The sequence below is a fragment of the Bos indicus genome, chromosome 24, assembly GCF_029378745.1.
Source record: "Bos indicus isolate NIAB-ARS_2022 breed Sahiwal x Tharparkar chromosome 24, NIAB-ARS_B.indTharparkar_mat_pri_1.0, whole genome shotgun sequence".
In the NCBI taxonomy this organism is placed as follows: domain Eukaryota; kingdom Metazoa; phylum Chordata; class Mammalia; order Artiodactyla; family Bovidae; genus Bos; species Bos indicus.
In genome coordinates this window covers 21,160,841-21,188,567 of record NC_091783.1, presented here as the reverse complement: position 1 = coordinate 21,188,567, position 27,727 = coordinate 21,160,841, and the positions used below count along the sequence as shown (strand labels likewise).

General features: G+C 44.7%; 1 protein-coding gene across 12 annotated transcripts in view; it reads left to right on the top strand.

Annotated features, from left to right (window-relative positions):
* FHOD3 (formin homology 2 domain containing 3) overlaps nt 1–27,727 on the top strand; it is a 522,587-nt gene that overhangs the window by 45,870 nt on the left and 448,990 nt on the right. For all 12 annotated transcript variants that reach the window (XM_019986698.2, XM_019986697.2, XM_070778524.1 and 9 more), the window contains exon 2: nt 15,990–16,096. In XM_019986698.2, the coding sequence (XP_019842257.2) occupies nt 15,990–16,096 (107 nt within the window). The remainder of the gene's footprint in view (nt 1–15,989; nt 16,097–27,727) is intronic.

Here is a 27,727-nt window from a genome sequence, read left to right as displayed (position 1 = left end):
AGGTGGGACAACGGAGCATGCGCTGGGGATTCGGCGCTTCTGCGCACGTGCGTTTTTGCTGGCCTGGGCCTCCGTTTCTCAGGACCTGGTCTCTGATTCAGGCTGTTTTGTCTGCTCACCCCACCCGGTGACTTCCTCTGTCCTGTGCACCAGTAGGCATGTGGGTACAGGTGAGCATGTGCCCACGTGCTGAGTTGTGCCAGTGGGCTGTGGGCGTAGCTGAGGGTCTATACAGGCCCTGTGAGTATCCCTGAGCTCGAGGCAGCGCAGTAGTAAAGTGCAGATTTAAATGCCTCCTTGGGCTTAGAGGCCAGCCTTCCCCTGGCTTTGCTCTGGTCCATCTGGCTGATCCTCTTCAGTCCTCTCTTCTTTGATGCAGTCATAGAATGTTGGAATTGCAGAGGGCTTCTGTGTGTATCTTTCCTCAGAATTGGATATTCTGTTGTAGGTTAAGGACACAGTCTCAGGAGCCAAGCGGTCTGAGTTGAGTTGCTACTAACTGTCATGATCATGGCAAGTTGTTTGGTCAATTACAGTTTTTTGGTGAGTTTTACATTAATTATAAGATGAAAATAATAATAGTACCTTCCTCATAACTTGTGTGAGGATTAAATAATTAATGTTAATTCGTTAATTCATGTCAAGTGAATAGTAAATGTTTTTAGCTGTTAAATGGATGTTTGGGCTTATGTTACCCAAAACAAGTTTGTATGCTCAACATACAGTGGTGGTGTAGTCACTAAGTCATGTCTGACTCTTGTGACTCCATGAACTGTAGCTCGCCAGGTTTTTCTGGCCATGGGATTTCCCAGTCAAGAATGCTGGAGTGGGTTTCCAGTTTCCTTCTCCAGGGGATCTTCCGAACCCAGGGATCGAACCCAGGTCTCCTGCCACCAGGGAAGCTCCTCAACACACAGTGAGGCCCAACAAATCAAAACATTGGAGTTTGTCCAGAGAAACATTTATTTCAGGGCTGAGCAAGAAGGGATGGCTCATGTTCAAAAGACCCTGAACTTCCTGAAAAATTTTGGCAAAGCATTTTTAAAGGCCAGGTGAAGGAGAGACATCCCAGAATATGTGATCAGCTGGTGCACAGTTCTCTGGTTGAAGTTGAGATAGCAGGGTGGTTAACATCAATCCTTAGGTGCCAGAAGGTCTGGGGGCTGTGTGCTCATGATCATCAGGTAGTTAATTTCTTTCATTTGGTGGTGGTTTTTAACATCTGAAAAAGTCATGAAATATGCATGAGATACTATTTTCTGGGGACTTCAGGGAAGAGCTACAGCAGAGGATATGGGGCAGGAGTCTGTCCAGGGGAGGCCCCATAGGGTCTTGCTCAGTTATACATCTGGCTATAAGGAACCAGCTTGTAGCAGACCAGTACTCCTACCAAGAACAACAGAGGACCAAAACCCGTCTATTTGAAGGCGCTGCTGCTGCTGCTGCTAAGTCACTTTAGTCATGTCCGACTCTGTGTGATCCCAAAGACGGAAGCCCACCAGGCTCCCCTGTCCCTGGTACTAGAGAGCTCCAAAGGCAGCCAGGACTTGGGAGGCCAAGACTCGAGAGAGAAGGGAAACTTAATGAGGTCATACTCACTAAGTCTGATATTCCTAGTTCTTTTTACTGTAATGCATGTCCCGGTTCATCAGCGGTAGGTGCAGAGATGCCGAAGGTAAGCAGAGAGTGACTGTGAGGAGGCTGAGAAATTAAGTGAAGCTACTATTCATAATGCTGGGGAGAGAAAAACAGAGTAGAAGAAGTGTTAACTGAAATCAGGCAAGCATACCAAGACTGAAATCCAATTTTGAGTGAGCTCAGTCCTTAATTGGATTATTATGATCTACTCCTACAGCTACCAGAAGCTAAGGAAGATCTCTCTGGAGGAAGCTATCACTCAGAACCTTGAGTTTTTGTTTTTTTTTTTAATAAACAATGATTGTATTCAATAAAATGTACCTGGTATATCCAGAGACATGATCAAGGGGAAGGGGGAACCATAGAAATGTCTATAAGTGTTCTAGATACTAGAGTTACTAGATATGATCTCTAAAACAGGAGAAATACATTCAAGAAATGAGGCAAGATGGAGAATTTAAACAAAGCAAAACAAGAATGGGGTGTGTGTGTGTGTGTGTGTGTGTGAGTGTATATATATATATATATATATATATATATATATATATATATATGGAAGCAAATGGAAGTTGTAGAATGAAAAATACAGAAGTTAAAAATAGGGACTTCCCTGGTGATCCAGTGGTTGGGAATCTGCCTGCCATTGCAGGGTATGCAGGTTCGATTCCTGGTCTGGGAGGATTCTGAATCCCTCAGAGCAACTGGGCCCATGTACCCCAACTACTGAAGCCTGCATGCCTAGAGTCTGTGCTCTGCAGCAAGAGAAGCGACTGCAGTGAGAAGCCTGTGAACCACAAGTAGAGAAAGCAACAGAGACCCAGTACAGCCAAATAAATCAGTAATAAATAAATAACGCCCCCAAATTAATAGAGTGGGTGGTTCAACTAAAGATTAGACACAGATGAAGAGAATATTAATGATGTGAAATATAGATCAGTAGAAGATACTAAGATATGTGGAGTGCAAAAACCAGAAAATGCAGAAAAGAACATGATAGGCATGTGGATCACGGTCTAAAATATGTGTTGGAGTCCTCAAATGGGTGAAAAAGGAGCATGGGGCAGAAGGAATATTTGAAGAGATAATGGCCAGTATTTTTCTCAAATTAACAAATGACGTCAGCCACAACTTCAAGAAGTGCTATAGATTCCAGACAGGATAAATACAAGGCAAACTACACATAAGCACTTCACAGTAAAACTGTTGTAAATTAAAGACAAAGAAAATATTAAATGAAGCCTGAGAAAAAGAGATTATCTTCAAAAGAAAAACAGTGAAACCGGCATCTGATGTTTCATCTGAAATGATGTATGCCAGAAGACAGTGAAGTTAATCGTTTGTGAGTGCAGGTATACTTAGTTTTACTGTGCTTTGCAGATACTGTGGTTTTTTTTTTTTTTTTAATTGAAGTTTTATGGCAACCTGGCATTGTCACATGGTGGTTAATGTTTTTTATTAATAGCAATAAAATATTTTTTAAATGTGCATTTTTTCAGATAAATGCTTTTGCATACTTAATAGACTGCAATATAGTATAACTTTTTAAAATTTTTATTTATTTTTAATTAGAGGATAATTGCTTTACAATATTATGTTGGTTTCTGCCACACATCAACATGAATCGGCCATAAGTATACATATGTCCCCTGCCTCTTGAACCTCCCTTCCACAAGAAACCAAAAAATTCACGTGACTCACTTTATTGCAGTACTCTGGAACATAGCCTGCAATATCTCCAAGGTAACCTGTACTTCAAGCAAATAGCTGCTAATTTAGAATTCTGTTTCCTCCAAAGATATCCTTTAAAGTAAAGGTGGTATGATACCAAAAGCACAAACAACAAAAGAAAAAAATAGGTAAATTGTACTTGATCAAAATTGAAAGCTTTTGAAAGGACACCACTGAGAAAGTGAAAAGGCAACTCATAAATTGGGAGAATATTTTGCGAACCATGTAGCCGATAAAGGACTTGTATGTATAATATATAAGGGCTACTTACAACCTGATAACAAAAAAGACAACCCAAATTAAAAATGGGCCATGAATTTATATAGGCATTTCTCAGTAGAAGATGTACAAATGACCCATAAACGTATAAAAAGATGCTCACAATCATTCGCCATCAGGGGAATGCAAACAGAAACCATGAAATACCATCTCGCGTCTATTAAGATGGCCATCGTCAAAAAGAAAACAAGTGCTGGTAAAGTCTGGAGAAATCGGAGCCTCATGCATTGCTGGTGGGAACGGAAAATGCTGTCGCTGCTTTGGAACACAGTCTGCCAGTTTCCTAAAATACTACACATAAAGGACTCCGCAGTTCTACTCCTAGATACACACCCAAGAGAAACGAAAGTATATGTCTATATAAAAACTTGTGCACAAATATTCATAGTAGTAGTATTCATAATAGTCCCAAAGTGGAAACAACCCAGTGTCCATCAACTGATAAATGGATAAATCAAATGTGGTGTATCTGTGTAATATAATATGGCAATGTAATATAATTTGGCAATGAAGGGAGGGAGGTGCTGATAAATGCTGTAGTAAGGAAGAAATTTGACACCTTTCTACTAAGTAGTGGAAGCAGCTAGTCACAAAAGACTATTGTGTGATTCTGTTTATATGAAATGTCTAGACTAGGTAAATCTGTAGAGACAGGAAGTAGATTCATAGTTTCTGGGTAGAGAGCGGGTGTGTTTGCGGGAATGAGAAGTTACTATCGATGGATAATGTGGTTTCTTTTTGGGATGATGGAAATGTTCTAAAGTTGATTGTAGTAATGGATGGCCAAGTCTGTGAATATACAAGCCAAGGAATTGTATACTCTAAATAGGTGAATTATAGGGTATGTGAATTATATCTCAGTACAGCTATTACCAAAAAAAAAAATTGAAATAGAGGTGTTTCTAGAAAATAGGAACTGTGGAAATTTGTTGCCAGTAGACTCTCACTTAAAAACTGCTAACTAGACTTCTTCAGGCAGAAGGCAATGATCACAGATAGAAGCACAGAAACCCAGGAAGGAATGAAGGGCAAGAGACCAGAGTGAAAATGTGATTGAATTTAAATGAACATTGACTGCCAGACAATACTATGTCATGGGGTCCAAAGTACATCTCTCACTATGTTGAAAGGTATAGACCATGTTAAAATGGTCTAGGGCCCTAACATTTTCCGGTAAGTGGTAACTCATTCATAGTAGGTTCTGCTGAGTTAGGAAGCCAGATTATTTAGAGGATAAATTACTGAAAGAATTAATAAAAGAATATATAGCTAGGAATGAGAAGAATAAGAAGAAGGAAATACGAAATAGTAGAGAATAGTGCTTTAAACTAATAGATGCCAAGAAAGGCGGAAAAAGTAAACTAGACCATGTAGGTCAAATACTAAATATGTAGATTTGAACCTAGACAGTAGCAGTCACTTTAGGTTAACAGACTTCGTTAAATGCTTTTATTAAAAAACTAAGATGGTCAGATTGGATAAAAGCTGTTATCTACTTACAGGAGGTACATATCGAATATATGAGCACCAAATGTTGTAAGTAAAAGACTGGAAGAAGATAAACCGTGCAGCTCTAACCCAAAGCAACTGGTATGGCCATCCTAGTAACAGACGCCAGAATCTGTAAGGCAAGAAGCATTACTAGAGATAAGGGGGAATCTCATGGTGCTAAAAGACTAGGAAATAATATTTTCACTAGTAAGTCTAAATCAACTAATCAAATATTGACAGAAAAGAAAAAAAGAAAAATTTGCCATTGTAGTGGGAAATTAATATATGTCTCTATATTATAAGCATATGAAGGACAATAAAGATAGAGGAGATTTGAGAAGCTCAGTTAACAAACACTGCAGTTGTTGAGTACACATCCTTTGTGCTTACTGGGCCATAAAATAAGTTTCAAGAAATTTCAAGGTTCTAGTGTATAGAACTGGGAACTTATTCAATATCCTGTGATAAACCATAATGGGAAAGAAAAGAATGTATATATGTATAACTGAGTCACTTTACAGGAGAAATTAAACACAACATTGTAAATCAACTGTATTCTGATGAAATTTTAAAAAATTTCAAAGACTGGAAATCATACAGAATATATTTCTGGTCATAGTGAAATTAAGCTAGAAATAAACAGTAAAAAAAAGATGCTAGAAAACTCCTAAATATTTGGGAATTATGTAATACACACTCCTAAATAGCCCGTGGGTCAAAGAAGAAATCCCAGTGGAATTGAGAAAATATTTTGGATTTAAGATAATGAAAATACAGCATATTGGATCTTGTGGTCTGTAGTTAAACCTTACTTAGAGGAAAATTATTGTCTCAAATGCACCTGATTGAGAGAAAGAAAGACTGAAAATCTTCACGTTTTATACATTAGAAAAAACCCAGCTTACTAAACACAAAAATATTGAAGGAAGGAAATAGCAGAGACAACAGAAGTTAATGAGATAGAAAACAGACTTAAAATAATGGAAAAGCAATGCAATCAAACGTTGGTTCCTTGAAAAGACTATTAAGTGAATAAAAGACCTCTATTAGAGGAAAAATGGGAAAACACAAATTGCCACTATTAGGAACAAAAAGGGGGACACCATTAGAGAACCTCCAGCCACAAAGAGCTAGCTGTTACCTTAGGTTCACTGGTGTACTGTGAGCTTTCAACCGCCGTGTTTTTTTTTCACGCCCAAATCCATTTCTCTACTCAACTCCTCCACTTGTTTTGGGCATAACATCTTAGAAACACCAATTTAATCCTATCCCCCCGCCCCCAGCAGTTTTTTGTATAATGTTCCCCACGTTGGTAAATGGTAGCAGCGTTTATTAATTTGCTCAAGCAAGACACCCTGTGGGATCCTCCACGTCTGACCAGTCACTGAGTCGTTCTCACTTTTCCTTCTTCCCTTCCCCTCTTTTTCTGCTGTATCACCCTCTCCCCTCTTTTCTCTCTGTTGCTACTGCTTCCACTGTTGTCCCAGCCACCTTCAAATTGCCCGCCATTCTTTCAGTGGCCTCTTGTTTATCTTCCCCCTTCTGTCCTCCTATTGCAAAAGTGATCCTGCGTGCATCTGTTTTCAACCAATTTCACAGCTTTTTGTTGCCTTAGAATCAAGTCTAAAATCTGCTATGGCCACTGAGTCGTCCCCTCCGGAGCCCTTGGCCTGCTTTCTTTTAGTATCTCTACTACTCAACCTCCTCTGTGTCAGGGCTTTTATATCCATCGTACTTCAGCTCCCTCATCCCTCCAGCGAAAGTAAGAGCAGAAACAGCAAAGCTACTAACTCCTTGTTCTCCTCTTTTCCTTGTTTGGGGCTTGGGCCCATCCACAGCCATGAATGCCCCCTGGAACCTGGCCTGTAATATAAGGACATACCGCAGTGCCAGGCCAGAGAAGGAGCACAGGAAAGGATTATTCATCTGAATGAGTGAATGATAATAGATCAATAACAACACTGAAACTTGGTGCTGATAACTAGTTTTCAGCTTGACTGAATGGGAGGCACATGTACACCCATGGCTGATTCATGTCAATGCATGGCAAAACCCACTACAATATTGTAAAGTAATTAGCCTCCAATTAAAATTTAAAAAAAAAATGAAAAAACACAAGTGAATATAGTCTGGCCTTTTTAAGAGAGAAGTTTAATGGATTTTGATTATTTATTTAATGATAGAAAGGTCCTGTAATATAATACAAATATTTACCATATTATCATGTCGCTCAGTTTAAGCTCTTAATGGGAGAAACCTTGCCTTTGTCTTTCTTCTAGAATTTGGCAGAAGCCCTTCCTTTGGTTGGTGAGCTGTGCAATTTTGTTGACTTAAGTAGAAGTCTGGGGCTTGATTTGGAAGCTGCCTAAATCAATATCAGGACATTGCTTCTCTCACTGAGGTTGCTGGCCACAAATAGCATAACTTACTAAAGGTTTCCGAGGAAGTAAAATCCAACCGCTTTCAAAGTAAATACATTCATATTATTTCATAACCCATATAGGCTCGATCTTCAAAAATATCCTTGTATGTAACCCTAAAACATTTATGAAGTACCCACAATATATTTGTTGTTCTAAAGTGGCTAAATGGGCCCCTAGAGATTTAGAAGTTTAAATATGATTTGTTGGGGTTAACCAACAGGCCTGATTTCTTCTGATATCACGTGAGTCAGTTTCCTTTGGTCTTTCTCTTAAAGAAAACTGACCCAGCATTCCTTTTATTTTTAAATTATGTCCAAATCACAGCTTTATGTGAAACTATGCATTTTTTGTTGTTGTTGTGAGATGTGTTATGCATTTGAAGGGGATGAACGTGGAAGGTGCGTGTAGTTTGAAGGATGCTGAAATGAATGCCATGTCTTCACTGCCCGTCTTAGGAGATGGCAGGGGGTGGCCCCGCGGCATGTGCCCTCGTCCCTCGGCCGTGGCCCTCACGGGATGGGGGCAACCAAAGCCCACAAAAGCTTGACCGGCCGAGCCAGGACTCTGTGAAGGTTTATGAAGAATTGTGAAAGGGACATGCGGCCTTGCTTGTTGGAAAGCTGTCCTTCCTGATGGTTTTGCTTGTCATCTGAGTTTCTAGTCTCTGCTGCCTTTAGAAGGAACCACAAACTTGAGGGAAGCCAGAAGCTTCATGACTGCCCTGCAACTGGAGCCCCAGTGGAGGGGGAAACCGTAGCTGTCTCAGAGCTGACCTGATGCGAGGTTTGCCTGCCTGCTGCTCTGAGGGAGGGGTGAGCCTGGAGTGGGGGGCACAGGGCACCCACCGTGGACCTGGCCCTGGAGCGACGTGGGTGCACAGCAGGGCTTCACTTCTGAGCCAGGAGCGGGTCCAGCGCCGTCAGAAGGGCCCTGGGCTGGAAGCTGCCATTTTGAAAGTCTTCATCGTTTTTACCCTTCGAATGTGCATTTTGTACGACAAGATGGGGGCACAGGCTCAGAGGGCCTGGGATTGCAGCTCCTGCAGTGTTTCACCTTCAGCCACCTCCTCGCCTTCCTGGGGGGACAGTGCAGCTGGCTGTGCCCCCACTCGCTGGCACGTTCCCCCCAGCAGCTGCTGCTGTCTCCTGTCCTCTGTCCTTGGTCCCTGGTAGGGGCTCAGCCTCCAGGAGGGGCAGGGCCAGGCATGTACGCACCGTGGTGGCTGAGGACCGGGCCTGGGGCTGGCGCTCCTGCCTCGAGCCAGTGGTGTCATGGTGTGTTCAGTGGGCACCTTGGTGGGGTGAGCTCTCACCCACCTCAGAGCCCGGCACCAACCACTCTCGAGTATGAGGCCGCAATCCCTGGGGGCCCACATGCTGTGGATGGAGGTGACAGGCTCAGAAGAGATTGGTTGAAAGCAACAAGCATGGCCCCATCCCAGTGGGTCTGCTGGGCAGTTCTGCTTTGGGCCAGTCTGGTCATCATGGCTGGCCCTCATCCTGGGTCTGTCATTAGCTGGCAGCTCACTTGGAGCCTTGGGGATCCAGGTCGGCCCTGCTCGGTGTGTGGCAGTTGGCAGGCTGTCGGCAGGGGCAGTGGGAGCAACCAGGTACCCTGGAGATGGGGAACCCGGGCTGCTTCGGTGGTGGCCGCATTCCAAGGGCAACAGGAGAGGCCAGCCCTAGTGAGCAGGTGTCTCTCAAGTCTCTGCCATGTCACATTCGCTACCTCGTTGGCCAAAGCAAGACACAGCCCAGCCCAGAGTCCAGGAACCAAGAAGGAATCCACCTCTTGATGAAAGGAGCTGCAAAAATGATGCAGGGACAGGAGGAACCCCTGAAATGACATCAGCAAATGACATTTGTTTTAATTTTTTCTTTAAAAAATCAGCACGTATTTTCCCACTTCTGAACTCTTACCAAAATTAGCTTAAGATTAGACCTCGTGTATATTTATAGAACAGTTCTGTGCAAATCTATTTCAGAGTTCCCCAGAACTTTATTGCCTAGACTAAGGATTCCTTTAGACCTGCTGCCCAACCCAGATAATCATTAACCACCCCAGTAACATGCCACTTCACCGGATTAAGGAAAGAAAAGAAGGTATGAGCTGAGAAGTGACGTCAGCCTTGTTTTAGGTATTTTTCCTCCCCAGGATGGCGAGCCTGCCTTTTCCATCTTTGAATGCACTGTCTTTGTAGGAGCGGTCAGGGGAAGGTGAGTGACCTCATGCAGGTGGTCTACAAAGATGGGAGGGCTTGTCCCGTGTCCCTGGGGCTCCAGGCCCCATTTTAATGGTTTGTTTTGACCCGGAGGAGTGGCACAGAGTTCCAGAGTACTTGGAAGGGTCCCTCGTGTGGCTCTGTGACTGGCCCCTTCCCAAGCACCCCAGCCCCACCAGATTCCTGGTCCCCCCGCCACTCACTGTCACTACCTGCTCACCTTCCCTAGCCACTGTCCTGAGATCGCCCTGCACTGCTGTCTTCCCACCGGGCTTCCGGCTCTGCCTTGTGTCCTGAAGTGCCCGGCAGTGTCCTGGCCGCCAAACCCAGAGCCAGGAAAGGAGTGCGGGGGCCACGCTGCCAGGGGATCAGGGTTGACATGAAAATCGCTGGAGTCAGGAAATTCCAGGGCCCTTCAGTCATTTGGGAAGACATTTGACCTGAGAGGCCTGGGGTGGGGGGATCAGGTTCCCTTCATGTCAGGAGGAATTGAGGTTCCTGTCAGGAACTGGCCTGGCAGGGAGGCGTCCGGGTCCTCCACTCTGTGGGCAGAGCCTGAATGGTTCTGTCTAACCCTTTCTAATAACTAGATTGGAATTAAGCGCCACTCGCCGCCTATTTGCCTTGTACTTTCTGTCGTGACTGTTAACTTAGTTATCCCTGACAAGACTGAAGCCTGCGTTTGGTATACCCATCAATTTGTTTGTAATTGAAGCTGAACTCCAAAGTACCAAGGGGTTTTTACTGTTCATGCATCAGTCCAGCCCAGTAGCTTTTCCTGCTCCTTGGCTCACGTGATGGTTTACAAGTTAATTGTGCATCTGGGGTTTGGTGATGGCGGGGCTCATGTCGTGGAATGCAGCGGCCAGCGTGTGCAGATTTGTTTGGCATCTTCACAGGCTGCCTGAGTTGCGGGGACCCCTTTGTGCACATGTGCCCCAGCTTGCTAAGGGGAGCAAGCTGACCTTGACCCCTTCCTATAGCCCTGCTGTAAGCCCCACTTTCAAGGGACTAAAGGGCACAGAGTCATTGTTTCTGTTTAGTTGAAGGACTTGCACAAATCGCCCAGCTGTTAATTACGGAGGCAGGGTCGTGACACCTGGCTTAGGAAGTCAGGTAGCCTTTCTGCTGGAAGGGGAATGTCCTGTCTGATAGAGGATGCTGGGTCTCGGGGGCTGTGGATGCTAATTACAGCTGAAGGAATGCAACTGAAGGTGAACTTCCACACATTTTGACGGTTGGTTTATGTGGCTTTTCATTCTCTTCTGTGTTCTATTAATGTGTCGTACTTGCTTGACAAAATGATCTTTGAAGAAAGGAAGCCAGTATGTGTTCCTTGGTGCCCAGCCCATGCCTAACATATAATTTTATTAAAATTGAACCATGGAAATGGCAGTAGCTACTGATGCCCTGAATGTGAGGAGAGGAATCATGAGAACAGGCAGTTCTGCTAAGGTTTTGGGATTCTGTGGTTTTGGAGGCTGGGGAGGTGGTGGGGGGGGGGTCCTGCTGTGATTTGGGGCTGCTGGGAGCATGAGGAGGCAGGTACCTGGTGGGTCAGGGTGAGCAGTGGGGCCAACCAGGTATTCACCCCAGCTGCTGGGAATAAAATCAGGAGTATGGAGTGAAGACGATGTGGAAAATAACCATGGTTGCTGGTAAGAATGATGGCTCAGATGGTAAAGAATCTGCCCACATGCAGGAGACCTGGGTTCGATCCCTGGGTTGGGAAGATCCCTTGGAGAGGAAAATGGTAACCCTCTCCAGTAATCCCATGGACCGAGGAAGCTCGTTGGGGGTGGGGCACTATAGTCCATGGTATCGCAAAGAGTTGGACACGACTGAGCGATTAACATTTATTCATGTCTGCTGGCCCCTAGTGATCCGCATCTGCTCCAGCTAAGGAGAAGAGCACAGGACTGGGGGAAGGGTGAGGGCTGAACGTCCAGGAGGGGGACTCAGCCTTTCGTCCACTCCCTGCTACTGTCCACTTGAGGTGCCTCACGTTGATGACCTGGGAGGGCCAGAAGCAGCATGTGCTGAACCTGGTCTGGGTGGTTTGAGAGGGAATTTTGTTCAATGCAGTCATTATGCAAAATTAAATTATCCTGTATATATATATATATATATTCAATGAACAAAAGTTATTAGTATATTAGAAACAAAGGTAAAAATATTCAAATATGTACACCTAAGTATATACTATGCTGCTGCTGCTGCTAAGTCGCTTCAGTCGTGTCCAACTCTGTGCGACCCCATAAACAGCGGCCCACCAGGCTTCCCCGTCCCTGGGATTCTCCAGGCAAGAACACTGGAGTGGGTTGCCATTTCCTTCTCCAATGCATGAAAGGGAAAAGTGAAAGTGAAGTCACTCAGTCCTGTCCGACTCTTCACGACCCCATGGTCTGCAGCCTACCAGGCTCCTCTGTCCATGGGATTTTCCAGGCAAGAGTACTGGAGTGGGGTGCCATTGCCTTCTCCAAGTATATACTATATATATATATATATAACTGACTCACTTTGCATTACACCTGGAACTGATAATATTGTGAGCCAACTCTACCTCAAAAAAGTACTCAAAACATGTTACTTTCTAATTGTTTCATTGCATTGGGAGTTACTTTCATCTCCTGAATCTGTATGATAAAAATACTATATGCTGGTGAGCTTCTGTGTATCTCTTTTTAGCTCCACACTCAGTGACTTCACACTGGTAGCTTAAAACCGGCCATGGTGGGAATATTTGTACCACATAAGCGTGCACATCTCTCCTCCCTGTGCAACAGAGCAATAATTCGTCTCCAACTCAGTTCTCTCTGTCTGGCTTGAGTGTGGACCACAGCCTCTAAATGGCTTCAACCCCCTCAAGGGGAACCAGAAACTCTATCCAAAAGCTTCCTTCTCTGGACTCGCACAGTTCACATTTCCAAGGATGGAGGCAAAAGAAATGATCATAGCTTAAAGTGCTTTCGGTCTTCCCAGGTGGCTCAGTGGTAAAGAATCCCGTCAATGCAGGAGATGCAGTTTTGATCCCTGAGTTGGGAAGATCCTCTGGAGGAGGAAATGGCAACCCACTCCAGTATTCTTGCTTGGTAAATCCCATGGACAGAGGAGCCTGGCGGGCTACAGTCCACAGGGTCTCAAAGAGTCAGACATTCCTTAGCGACTGAGCATGCAAAGGGCTTTCAGTTTCCTTGTCTGCTAGTCTGTTGATGATATGTGGGATTAAAAATGAGCAGAAGTGTTGATACTGTCAACAGAATGGACCACAAAAGCTTTATTAGTTGAACATGCCAGTAGGAGTTAAAAGAAAGAATGAGCTGCAGTGATTACAGCTCTACGTACACAAGGACCAGTGGACATGGTAACATTTCCTTGTCTAATTAGAATTTCCACCTAAGAATGATAAAGGCTGATTTTAGTCCGCAGGAGACCCAAGCCCAGGAGATGCCTTCTGCAGGAAATCCTCTGCTTCTGTAAGCAGGGAAGCCAGCTCCCTGGGTGTCCCCCCAAAGCTTAGGCACACCTCCCCTGAGTGTTCCCCCCAAACCCTGGGGGCACCTCTGGCATCAGAGTACAGTGAGTTTGGCCCATTGGGCCCCAGCTTTCTCAGATCAGATTGCCCATCTGTAAAGTGCCAGTCAAGAATGTTGACCCTCACCAGCATGCCTTTAATAGTTTGTTATTAGAGAAATAAAACAAGTGAATCAAATAGGATTAACCCCTTCAAATGATTTAACTATTTCTTACAAATAACAAAGAACAAATTCCTTTCATTCTGTTGAGGATAACCAGAAACGTGGAGCTGTGGGGGTCTCTGCAAGAATTAGCAGCTTGTTATAGATGCTGATTCTGGACAAGTTGACAGTCTTTGTTTCTCCTGTTCAGGATAATAAGCAAAGCTTTTCCATCAAAGGAGACTAATTCCTTGTTTGAAATCTCCCTTATAGCAGGAAGACTAGCAGGCCTTTACCTAGATGTTTTGAAGTAGCCACGTATTTGCCTCCACTTCTCTCTAGTCTCCTGGCATTTTGGAATAAGAGCTTTAACTCATCAAGTGGATGAATAATAAGAGCCACCCTTACTGAGAAATGAAGCATGAAGTTATATACTTGGATTTTCTCATAATGTTCATCTTTGGTTAAAACTGCTTTCCTGTATTTTTAAGTGTATGGATTATTCTAAATGTCATGTCATGCTGGCTAATTGAAACAGCCTCAAAGTCTTAATGACTTACTAGAGCAAAGGCTCATGTCTTGCTCTTGTCACTGTCCAGGATGGGTGAGTGGGAGCTGGGCAGCACAATGCTGTCTTCCATGCAGTGATGTGGGGACCTGAGCTGCTTCTATCTGGGGTCTGCTGGTTTCCAGACTTGAGAGTCCTTTCTGGCTCCTCTATATTTGGCCATAGGCACGAGAAGAAGGGTGTGCGGTTGGGTAGGAGTGTTTTGGCCAGGCCTGTTGGGATTCTTCCCTTTCACCTATATTCCAGTGGTCAGTACTCAGTTACCCAGCAATAGCCCAACTATAAACCTGCGATACATGGTCTCTGTCCCCAGGAGGAAAGGGAATGGCGTTGGCAAGCTTGCAGCATTACCTTGGCCAGACCAGAACACTCCGATCACCAAAGTTGCATTTGTGGGCGTATTTTCAAGTCCTCAGAAGGTCTCTGGCCATAGAGCAGATGCAGAGCATAGTGGTCAAGAGCATGACCTCAATTCAGATTCCCTGAATTCAAATCCCACCTCCATCACTTATCAGATATGACAAGTGTCTTAATCTGTCTCTGTGACTCAGCTTTCTCATTGTGAAATGGGGATAACAAAGGAAATCACTAGAGTTTGTGTGAGAATGAGATGATGTAACATGTAAAATGCTTAGAATTATGAATGGATGTAATTAACAACATATAAGTATTTGTTAATGGGCTTCCCAGGTGGCTCAGTAGTAAAGAATCTGCTTGCTAATGCAGGAGATGCAGGTTTGATTCTTGGGTCAGGAAGATCCCCTGGAGAAGGAAATGGCAACCCATTCCAGTATTCTTGCCTACGAAATTCCGAAATCCTGTAGACAGAAGGAGCCTGGTGGACTACAATCCATGGGGTTGCAGAGAGGTGGACACAACTTACCGACTGAACAATGACAACAACAAATATTTATTAAATAAATTTTCTAAAAATGAGACTAGTAATAAAGAGACCTAGTGTCCTTTTTGGTGAGTTGTAGTTCAAATATATTGCCATTCAGATAAGGCAATAGCACCCAACTCCAGTACTCTTGCCTGGAAAATCCCATGGGTGGAGGAGCCTGGTAGGCTGCAGTCCATGGGGTCGCTAAGAGTCGGACACGGCTGAGCAACTTCACTTTCACTTTTCACTTTTATGCATTGGAGAAGGAAATGGCAACCCACTCCAGTGTTCTTGCCTGGAGAATCCCAGGGACGGGGGAGCCTGGTGGGCTGCCGTCTATGGGGCTGCACAGAGTCGGACACGACTGAAGCGACTTAGCAGCAGCATTAATTATAATGGAACAAACCTGACCATAGAATCTGAGTGAGTAGGCTGCTCACTGGGTCAAAGGAAACAGCATGTTTTCTCCACCAAATTTGCCTTTTAAACTGTGTCTCTCAATCCATGGTCCCATTGGCATCTTAGTTTCCACTCTCCAAATCCATGGCTTCTTCTGGGCCCCTGAAAGTGAAAGGTGACATTGGCCCAGTGCCTCTCCTCCCCTGGCCACGTCTTATAGGTCCTGTCTATGTCATTCACGTAGTGGGTATAATTTCTGTCTACCTGTTATGCAGTTTGCTTCCAATCTGTTTATATGAACATCCTACCTCTTCCATTAGGATCCAGATTTGGGGATAATGCATGGTTTTATTGATTTATTTTAAAATACTGATTGATCAATTAGGCTGTACTGGGTCTTAGTTACGACGTGTGGGATCTTTAGTTGTGGCATATGGGATCTGGTTCCCTAACCAGGGATCGAACCTCGGCCCGCTGCACTGGGAGCGTATCTGGTTCCCTAACCAGGGATTGAACCTCGGCCCGCTGCACTGGGAGCGTGGAGTCTTAGCCTCTGGACCACCAGGGAAGTTCCAGATAATGGTTGATTTCAGAAAACACACAGGGGCAACAGGAAGTGATTTCTGGGTTCCAGCCCCTACTGCAGCAGCAGGCTGGGCTTAACAGGCTCTTTCTCTTGCAGCTGGACGACTGCACCCTGCAGCTCTCCCACAATGGTACTTACCTGGACTTGGAGGCCACCCTGGCCGAGCAACGGGACGAGTTAGAAGGCTTCCAGGATGACGCTGGGTAAGAGTGACTGCTGTCCCTGCCAGCTGGTCCCAACCCTCCACGAAATGGGGCTTCATTGAGGCCTTCAAATATTTTGGAGAAATCACCATAGCTTTCACCTTGTCTCACTCATAGTCACACAAAAGGACTCACCAGTAGTAACTGCAGACTCTTTGAATTTGAGTAGCTCTTCTTGGTAAGGTTACTCAGGGGTTGAGAATTTCTGGTGTAGTTTAATTAAGCATGTGATATTTACATTCAAAGTTTCTTTTTAACCCAAACGTAGTTAAATTAATATTTTCCAGATTTTAGTGGATTGACAACTATTTTATACATTGTTTTTGTTGATAACTCCTGGATATTTAGTTTTTTGGCAGATGCCCCTTTAGATCATTTTATACTGTATCATCTTTTGAACTCATTAGTGGAAAAAATAATTATTAATTATGTTAGTTAATATCAAGTTACTTTTAGCCTATACCTAGAATTGCTTAGTATTTCTGATTGCTGTGAGTCTGAATAAAGCAATTCATATAAAAAACCAGAAATATATACAGCAAAGCCACTGTAGGAATATACCCATACAATTAGCCATTCCTATATTTATTAGATTATTTTTTTCAAGTGATTGTTTTATTCTCTTCCAGATTTTTTTAACTTTTCGTGTCAAAATGATTTTTAACTCCCAGAAGAGTTGAAAATAAAGCACTGACTTTTCCAAATGACACTTTACTCAGCTTCCCATGATGTTAACATATTACATAACCAATGCAAATTTGCCCAAACCAAGACATTAATATTTGTAAAATACTATTTATTAGATTATCAAAATACACTTTGGATGGGCCCCCGCACCTCCCTTTCTACTCCTCATTCATCCAGAACCAAATCTCTCTTTGATTTTATCACCTTCCTCCTTAGAAACCTTCAAAGGCTCCCTCTTCTTTTTCAAATAATGCCCAGCCATCTATGCCTGCTATTTAGGGATCTCTTCAAAAATTCTTTTGAGGCAACCTTTCCTGAGTTAAAATGTACTGCAGTCAAATGAATATTATCTGAGAGTGCTGATTTTCATGAGTGGCTCAAAAAATGAGGAAAAGTGGGAGGCTTCTTGGTGCTGCTTTCCTGACACCAGAATATATTGATGACTTCCCGAGTTTTCTCTGCTCTAATACCTATCACAAGTTATGGTCCTCTCCCCATTAATGGTCCCCTTAATTATTCCTCTTCTCTGCTGCTAAAATTCTCCTAGATCAGAACTGGGCCTGCCTGAATACCCAGCCTAGCCTTTTCTCAGCACATTAGAGACACTTAGTGTACACTAGGAGCCAGGTGAACAGAGGAGCCCAGAATGGATTCCTGAGTGCCATGCGCTTGAGCACCGAGACCAGGGTCCTTGGTTGGAACCCAGTCAAGTTCTCTCAGGATGCGCTTCCTGTCTCCTGAGTGGATTCAGAAGCCATGAAAAGACTTGGGAAATGCCATAGGCTGTACACACATGAGGGGTATCTCTATTAAGTCACATCAAATTCTGCTCACCATCATTTTAAAAAATTACATTGTTAAGACTGAAAGATTTGGGGAAATTCCTTTGCTATAGTTTTTACCAAGTATTTGACAATGACATTCTTTATTTAAGATGTCAGCATTAGGTGCATGACAGTTTAATGGGATGACTTGATGTTTCATTGATCAAATAGATCTCAGGAGTGTTACGAGTAGATCATTGCCAATTTGAAACATGTCCGTAGTGCTGTTGTGCTTGAAAACCATGACCTGATATTTTTCTTTCTTATCAGAACACGACTAGTTTGGAAATGACAGCTTGGAAAAAAATGTTAATAGCTAAGAGTCTCAAGAGTTAAGAGTGGGGAAGAAAATAACCTTATGAAGCACCTGGTATGCCAACCACGTGCCATTATTCATGGCATGTTTGTTTACTGGTTCATTTCCTTAATAGGCACAAACCTGGGATTGGATTTTCTCATCTCCATGTTTCATTTGAAACAACTGAGGGCCAGGAGTTCAATCACATGTCCAGGGAGGCAGAGCTGGTAGAAGGTGGAGCAACGTTTGACCGTAGGTGTGACTGGTTCCCAAGTCCGTGCTCCTCTGCCATCCCAGGAGCTTCTGGAATATACATCTCAGGTTCTCCTGAGGATGTACATTGGCACCCGAGGGGACATACGGTTGGTTCATGCAAGGACTTCCTCAATTCCAGGCTAATAACTATCTGTAGCTGGACAGCACCCACTGCAGGGTGGCTCCATCCCCTGGCCCTGAGGCTACAGCTCATATTATAAACATGGTGTCCAGATGCCAGCTTCTTTGCAGCCATGCCTAGAGAGCCAGGGAGCCTGCTGCAAGCCCCCCAGAGCAGATCCTGGGGCTAACCTTCTCACTTTGTTCCCTTCTGAGCCATCACCTGACCATGGGTCTGTCTGACAGGGGCAGCCTTGACCACATTTCTCCACCCTCATGGCATGGGGTGCTGGGGAAACAAGTTATGGCAAGATGAGAAGGCGGGACTTACGACGTGGGAAACCGCAAACACTGGGGAGGGAGGGGGTGGCCCAGAGGAGGTCGGGTAGCTGCATATTTGACTGCTGGGTCCCAAACCCACCCCAGAATGGGGCTTCTATCTGAAATAGTCTTCATTTGTGGGATTCAGCCTTTGTCCTCTGGAACATATCCAGGATGACTTTCCTGTTTATCTGGAAGAGTGTCAAGAAGCCACCTCTCCTGATCTCTGGTTGGGAGAGCCCCTGGGCCTGGCCTGGGCTGCAGAAGACAGGCCAGGATGGTGCTGTCCTGGCATTGCCAGGTCACTGTGGTGATCCCTGGGTCCTGAGCACGTCCGTGAACACTGGTGGCGTGTGGTGAGTTACTGGGCGCTGGCTGGAAGCAGTGTGATGGTGGAGGCTCCCTGCACAGGAGGGAGGTGTCTGGGTGCATCTGCAGGGCACACTTGCACTGAGAGGCCCTCCTGGGTCTTTTCTCAGAAGCTTGGCATTTGGCAGAGTCTGTGTGCCTGAGAGCTCACGCCTCCCTCAAACGGGAGTTAAAATATAATTTACTCCTGGTTAAGAATTGCCCTTGTGAAGCGTGAAAAGGGCAAATGAAATCATTATGTTTCTTGATTTTGTTGTTGTTGTTAAATTATAGGAAGATACCTGCTCACGCTGTGGCCACTCAATGAAGATGGGTGGCAGGCTGTGTGGAGACGGTGGTGGTGTCGGTTCTGTGTGTTCAGAGTCAGTTTTTCTTGCTGGAGGAGCTGGTTGCTTTGTTCTTGTCCATTACCCTGCTCTTTTCTGCCAGGACTAAAATTTAACTTACCCCTTGTTTATAATGATCACTTAGACTATATAGCTAGTTGGAGAAGAGGAGAAAGACCTTCAAAAGTACAAGGACAAAGCAATTATCATGCTAGCAGAGTAAAGCCAGGTCTTTTTATTGCCTTCCAAAGCCAGCGAAGTGAGTAGGCACAGCAGAGGGCAGTGGAAACCGAAGCCCCTGGGTTATTATTCCCGACCCTGCCATTGTGTGACATGGGGCAAGTCACTCTACCTCTGATGAGAGTTTATAAAATTTATTTATAAAATGAAGACAATGCTACCCACTCCCATTTCCCTCCTTGTATCAGCAGCGACCCCAACAGAGTCTCAGGGCCTGAGGAGAGTGTAAAGAGCAGCTGTGCACAGTATTTGGGGGCGTGAGCTTTGCAGTTAACCTCAGGGCTGTGTGACTATGGGAAGGTTACTTTACCTCTCTGAGCCTTGGCTTCCTTGTAAGTGGGGATAATATATGCGATAATCATATATTATGATTATAATATAACCATCATACTGCCTCCTTGGGTTGTTGTGAAGTAAAATATGATGATGTGTCTAAAACATTAAGCTGGTTCCCAGCATGTAAGACAGACCCAAAGCGAGTAGCTTTAGCTATAGTTACAGTTGTAATTTGAGATCATGCACTGATATGGGAGTCACTGGGTTTTAGGGCAGGATGGGGTCTATTCCAAGCTCTCGTGGGGAGAGCTCATTGTTAGGAAAACCAAGGCTGGAGCCTTGCCCGTGGGGCAGAGGTGGCCCAGATTCTGCCTCCCCCAGCCCCCCAGCCCTGGACCTTGTTGCTTAGTCCCCCTCCCTGCCTCTGAAAGGAAAGGCACGCAGGGGGCTGTCCCAGAGAAGCGGGTTGGAGGTTAGTCCTGAAGGTGAGAGGGTGGGGTTTTGCCAAGGTAGCGAGGGCCGCAGGTTGGGGTGCAGTAGACCTGTGAGTGGGCCTGAGAAGCCCCGGGCTTCAGGGATGCTGGTGGTTGTTGGGCACGTCCCCAGGTGCTCCTGACCTGGAGGAACCCTGGACACTCACCTGTGCTTCTCTGGACTCCCCTCAGGCCTTTGCTAGAGGGTCAGCGCTGAGACAGCGCTTCTTGCTCGGTTTTCTCATCCTGTGTCCACAGCACTGTGGAGTGGGAAGGTCAGATGAGATGAGACCCTGTGGAGTGGGGGTGGGGAGAGTGCAGTGTGAGCCTCAGAGATGAAGGATGTGAGGCCTGGGGGTGAGAAGGGCTGTGAGGAAGCCCATTCACAGGGGCAGGTGGGCCCCCACCCCACCCTGCCAGCCCCCATGCTTAGGGGGTGCGGAGGAGTTTGGAGAGAGCTCTTGTTTGACTCTTAGACACCCAGCTTCTCAGCCTGTAGCACGTGAGCCCCGAGGATCCGTGTGTGTAGCAGGGGTCCAGGAACCCCTGAGATGTCTGCAGTTTGTTGGGAATGCAGGGTTTTGGGGTGGAGAAGGGTTTCATGGCCTTTCATCGGATACTCAAAGAGTTCTTTACTTTTCAAAATGTCAAGCTGGAAGGAATAAGAAGCCATTTTCCCTCCTTACTGTCCGATACAAAAGTTAACCTATGACATCTCTGTTGAAGTTTCCTTGGCATCTGGACCTGGTAGAAAGGGAAATCACTAAAATATATTTTAAACCTAAATCTAAAAACCTGCAGAACTCATCAAACCAAACCAAACCACAAACAAAAACTTTAACAAAAGAGAGATTCTGGTTAAAGGTGTGGGTGGGATGCAGTAAAGGGTTTTCCCCCACTTTTCCTCTTAAGCCAGAAGAGGTTGTTGTCTGAGGTTCTCTTGGCAAATCACCAAAGAGTTAAGGGTCTCCCGTCTTCTCAGTGCAAGACTTGGACTGCAGACCATCAGCCCTGCTTTGGTTACGGTGGAGGAATTGGGAGGGTGGTTTCAGTGCTGAGCTGAGCAGCGCAGCCCAGAGGCCCCTGCACACCTGCTCTGGATCAGTGCTAGACCAGAGCCTCCAATTACCCTGGGAGAAAGCCACTTAGAGGTTCTCGGACAAGACAAATGAGCTTCCATGCCGATTGGACAGTGGAACTGGCATGGCTCCAAGTTCCCTCGAGTGCCAAATTGTGCAATAGGACAAACATGGTGAAAGGTAAGAGTCAGGGCGCCCAGGTGGGTTCTGGGCTTTCTGGTGTGGGTTGGACTCAGAAGAAAACTGACCTGCAAAGAGGGAGCCCTCCCAGAACCCCTCCAATGACAGAGCAGGGAGGCTGCAGTCAGTGTGGCCCGCTGTGAGCGGGGAAGGGAGTGATCTAATGGGTCTGAACCTGGTGGTCAAGGAAGGCAGGTGGACTGGGGCCTGGGCCAGTGAAGGAATCTGTAGATATGATGCTCATAGAGGGAGGGAAACAGGAGAAGAAAATGGACATATGCCATTAGGTGGATGGTATACAGATGGTGGACTACTTAGAGAATTAGGGAGGTTATGGGGGGCAATTTGGGGAGGGGGAGAAGAGGTTTATACATGTTAATCTGGGATTATGTCAACCTCAAGTTGCAAGGTGGCCAGGTGAGAAATATTGGCCTGGAACTCAGGTGAGAAACATCAAGGCCCAGAGAGATTGGGGGTGATCTCTTGGAGGGAGTTAAAAGCCAAAAACTTCTCTAAAATTTGAAGTCTATTTAAAATAATTAACATTTAATTATTTTTATTTTGGGGGGAGCAGCACCATGTGGCATGTGGAATCTTAGTTCCCCAGCCAGAGATTAAACCCGTGCCCCGTACGGTGGAAGCACAGAGTCTTAACCACTGGACCACTGGGAAGTCCCAAGTCTGTTTTTTAAAAAGTTTGGATAATTAAGCCATTTCAAGGGTAATAAATTGATTACAAGATGCTCTTAGGAACCCAGGCTTCTTTTATCTTTCTGCTGTGTCATCCTGATGATATAGCTTTCATCTTTCATGCTTCATCATAGTTACAATATGGCTCTCCCACCAGCATCACATCAAGCCAGGAAGTCGTATGTTGAATACGGTACAGTTTTCCGTGATGTAAACAAGAGATTCCAAATTATGGCAGTTTATGTATAAAGATAAAAATTTCTTTCCTGTGTAAGAGTCCAACTATACATAGTCTTTCTTGGGACTGGTAGAGCAGCCATTCATCCTCAAAATGAGAATTCCACCTCTGTGTCTAAAGTTGTTGCTTCAGCTTTTCCCTTTTCATCCGTATCCTAGCTTCCAGAAAGATAGAAATGGACAGAGAGAGTGCATGTCCATTCCTTGGGCACAGAGCTTTCCCTTGCATGGCACTGGCCAAAGCTTAGGTTCATGATCTTGAATTGTGGGCTTCAGTCAGTTCAGTTCGGTTCAGTCACTTAGTCATGTCCGACTCTTTGTGACCCCATGGACTGCAAGCCAAGCTTCCCTGTCCATCACCAACTCCCGGAGCTTGTTCAAACTCATGTCCATAGAGTTGGTGATGCCATCAACCATCTCATCCTTTGTCGTCCCCTTTTCCTCCTGCCTTCAGTCTTTTCCAGCATCAGAGTCTTTTCCAGTGAGTCAGTTCTTCACATTAGGTGACCAGAGTATTAGAGCTTGAGCTTGAGCTTCAGCATCAGTCCTTCCAATGAATATTCAGGACTGATTTCCTTTAGGATTGACTGGTTGGATCTCCTTGCTGTCCAAGGGACTCAACAGTCTTCTCCAACACCACAGTTCAAAAGCATCTTTGGCGCTCAGCTTTATTTATGGTCCAACTCTCACATCCACACATGACCACTGGAAAAACCATAGCTTTGACTAGACAGACCTTTGTTGGCAAAGTAATGTCTGTGGTTTTTAATATGCTGTCTAGGTTGGTCATAGCTTTTCTTCCAAGGAGCAAGCATCTTTTAATTTCATGGCTGCAGTCACCCTCTGCAGTGATTTTGGAGCCCAATAAAATAATCTCTCTTACTGTTTCCATTATTTTCCCATCTTTTTGCCATGAAGTGATGGGACCAGATGCCATGATCTTCTTTTTTTGAATGTTGAGTTTTTTAAGCCAGCTTTTTCACTCTTCTCTTTCACTTTCATGAAGAGGCTCTTTAGTTCCTCTTCACTTTCTGCCATAAGGGTGGTATCATCTACATACCTGAGGTTATTGATATTTCTCCGGGCAATCTTGATTCCAGCTTATGCTTCATCCAGCCCAGTATTTCACATGATGTACTCTGCACATAAGTTAAATAAGCAGGGTGATGGTATACAGCCTTGATGTACTCCTGTCTGTTGTTCCATGTCCAGTTCTAACTGTTCCTTCTTGACCTGCATACAGATTTCTCAGGAGGCAGGTCAGGTGGTCTGATATTCCCATCTCTTGAAGAATTTTCCACAGTTTGTTGTGATCCACACAGTCAAAGGCTTTGGCATAGTCAATAAAGCAGAAGTAGATGTTTTTCTGGAATTCTGTCACTTTTTCAGTGAGCCAACGGATGTTGGCAATTTGATCTCTGGTTCCTCTACCTTTTCTAAATCCAGCTTGATCATCTGGAAGTACGTGAGTACTGTTGAAGCCTGGCTTGGAGAATTTTGAGCATTACTTTGCTAGGGTGTGAGATGAGTACAATTGTGCGGTAGTTTGAGCATTCTTTGGCATTGCCTTTCTTTGGGATTGGAATGAAAACTGGCCTTTTCCAGTCTTGTGGCCAGTGCTGAGTTTTCCAAATTTTCTGGCAAATTAGATATGTTACCAAAGCATACTATTACCCTATATTGCAGACAAGGAAGCTGAGCCTCATAGAGGCTAAGTAGCTTGTCTAGGATCACACAGCTGGCTTCAGAGTTTATTCTTCTCACCTATACTGTCTCCTAGGGGAGACCAGAATGTATCCGGAGATGAATGCAGTGACTACCAGCTCTCTTGGACTTTGAGCTTCTGAGCAAATTAATCTTCCCTAGTACTACTCTTTAACTCACTGATGACTGCATTAAATCCTTCTTCATCCCCCAGACTGAGCACTGGCTGAGTCTCAGAGGTTCAGAAGCTTACTAAGAGGAAGCTTATCCTGGGGCAACTGCTGGGGGGCCCCTGTCTCTGCTTCTGCTGCATTGTCCAATGTGTGTTTTCTACTCTTGACTGAAACCATAGCTTAGTTCAGTGGAGAAATAGCTGGCAGCATTGATTCTGCTGTTGACTTCAAGAAGAAGTCTTCAAGCCTTTGGCTCCATGCAACTCCATTCTCTTGAGCGCAAGAGAATAACGTAAGCACTTGTTCTTACATTGCAAAGACTTTATACGTTTTCTTACAAAAATATTTTCTTGAGAGACAGGGATAGGACTGAAACACACGGGTTTCTGCGAGACTTATTTGGTTAAACCAGATCTTCTTCCCGAGGCCATAGACATTATTGCAGAAGTTCATGTATTCTGAGAAAGCAGGAAGTTTGGGGGAAGTTCCTTCAGCGATAGTGCCGTCACGACCCTGGCACGTGTACCTTGGCTAAAGTCTCCTCTGATTGAATGTCTGTTTTAGTTCTCTCATCACTTGGGTGGCATTGGCCTTGGGTGTGGGCAGCTGATTGGCGTGGCTGCTCCCTTAGGCCTGTGATGTTTCTCTGGCAGTGGCTGTGCTGATAGGAATGGAATCTGAATCTCCCTGGGGAGCTTTAGGTCAAGTTAAACTGCCTTTGCCTCTTGGTCACCAGATTCTGATAACTGATGCACTCCCATTTCACTCTGCTGCAAACAGGCAAACTTGGAAGGAGAGGCAGCTATGATACTGATCCAATAAGCCTGTATCAGGGAGAAAAAGACCATTAAAGTGCTTATGATGAACAGGCATTGACAGACTCTCACTGAGTTTAAGTTTTGGAACATGGAAGTTCCATGAAGGCAGATACCAGAGTTTGTATTAATTAGGGTTTTCCAGAGAAATAGAACGAGTAAGATATGCCTGTCCATCTAGTCTAATATAGCTAGTCTGTCGGGAGAGATTTATTTCAAGTAATTGGCTCACACCATTTTGGAGACCAGCAAGTTGAAATTTGTAGAGTGGGCCAGCAGGCTGGAAATTCAGGTAAGAATTGAGGTTGCAGTCTTGAGTCCAGAATATGCATGGCAGGCTCATGGGCAGGATTTATATGTTGCTGTCTTGAGACAGATGGTCCTTTGTGGATCTGACAGAGAGTCCACCACACACTAGTCACCAGTGAACATGTGTGGAGTGAGGGAATGCATGAGGGCACGCCCAGCTGGGAGGCAGCCTCAGGGAGGTGGTAGGCGTACAGACTCTGGGGTCAGGCTGCCTGGGTTGGGTTCGAGCTCTGTCACTTTTTAATGTGACTTCAGCTATGTTGCATAACTCTTCTGGGCCACAATTTCCTGACTTTCAAAATGGCAATCATATTACCTACTTCATAGGAGTTTTCTGAAGACTAAATCTGTATAAATTAGTTGGAACCTCATCTGGCACATGATAAGCATTCCATAAATGTTAACAACTATTATGATTATTATTTGCTGAACCCAGACTGACATAGTATCCCACTGGGGAGAGGGGAAAGCATACCCATGATTATTTAATTTTCCTCTGAAAATTTCAGCTGTGAAATAGAAGACAAGGGCATATTTACTAGAACAATGGGGATAAACTGATTATTTTTAAATGGATGAAATGATTATTTCTCTAAAAGAAGCTAAATGAATCAGCCAAAAGATTTTTAGGGTCAATAATAGCAGCAAGATGGCATATGTAAAAGAAATGCATAACAATCAGCATTACCCAATTATAAAATACAGTGGTGGGAGGAGGGAAGCTACCAAATTAAAGAGACCTTTTGATGGATGTTGTCTATACATTGATATTTGATGTAGATAAATAAAACATGGACATCATGTAATTCTTGAATTCTTAGGATTAAACCTTATTTGGTCCTGTTTTATTATATTCATGTATTTTAAGTTTTGGTTTGTCAATTTTTTTAAGATATTTCCATCTTAATTTTTTGTGTCCTTTTCTGTTAGATTTCAGTACTGAGGTTAAACCAGTTCCTTAAAACACCTGGGACACTTTTTATCCTTAGTAAACGCTGGAGAAGGTTATTGAGTGGGGCACTTGTGCAGCAAACGGCAGGATGATGCGAATGATGGAGAAGTCAGGGACTCTGCTGTCAGCCCAGGTCTGTTTCCATCAGTCACGTGACTTTATGCAGGTTCCGTTATTACTACAAGCTTTGCTTCTCTGTCTGCACAATGGGCACAGCAGTGGTACCCGCTCCAAAGGTAGGAGAAAGTCGGGGTTGGGGGAGATGAAGGACAACGTCTGTGGACCTGGGTGCACTCACCACCCCACGGCCTCTGCCTTGGCAGCCCCTCTCCTTTGCCATGGACTCCTGGGATCTGGCCCCGCATCCCCCGTCGAGGGGCTTCCACAGCCTTTAGTCTCAAATTCCACTCAGATTTCTTCCATCATTGGATTCTGTGCAAAGGGGCAGACAGGGAAGGAGGTGGCAATATCGAGACAGAGGATTTATAAGTGATAAAGACAACTTAAAAATATATAGGCCTTTTTTGTTTTATGCTCTCTTAAATTCCCTTCGAGTTTAACTTTACCAATCTAATTGCCTGTTTTCTCAACGTACGAGCACAGAAAAGATGGCACCTCTAGAATGGTGGGCTAGCGGCTTCCTCAGAAGGACTGTGCTAGTTCTCATACAGGTGCCCGGATCCTTTGTGACCACAGGACTGGAGAATTCTGTGGGAAAACTGAAACACCTCCTCCAAATGAAGCTCCGCAGTTGTCTGAAGATAAAAGTAGGGGCTCTCAATGGGCCCTTCTGAACTTCTCCAGAACTCCTGAGGAATTCTGAACTATTTTCTCCTGCCATCCTGTGTTTCCTCCTCTATGGGCATCTCAAGCATGTATTTTGTCTATCGCTCATTTATTTTTGACTTATAACTGCTGGTAACATGAGTTACAAAAAATCTTCCAGGTAAGAGAACTTTGGGTTTGCTGTTTCCGGTAGTTAGGGTCTGGCCTCTTTTGGGGGTTCACTAGTTGCTGCTCCCAGCTCTGCCCCATCTCAGCCCTAGGGAGACTGCATGCCTGGTGACTGCTGTTCCCACCCCACCTTTCCTGGTAGTTCGCTCAAGAGGCTGTTCAGCAACTCAATTCAACGCACTTAATGGGATCTTTCTTCCTAGTATGACCATAGGAATGGAAGGAGTGTTGTCACTAGAAATGTCTAGATAAATTTAAATAAAGTGAGATGGGAAAGGAATATGTTCCAGATGAAGGGTCAGGATAACCCCCCAGAAGAACAATTAAATGAAATGGAAATAGGCAGTGT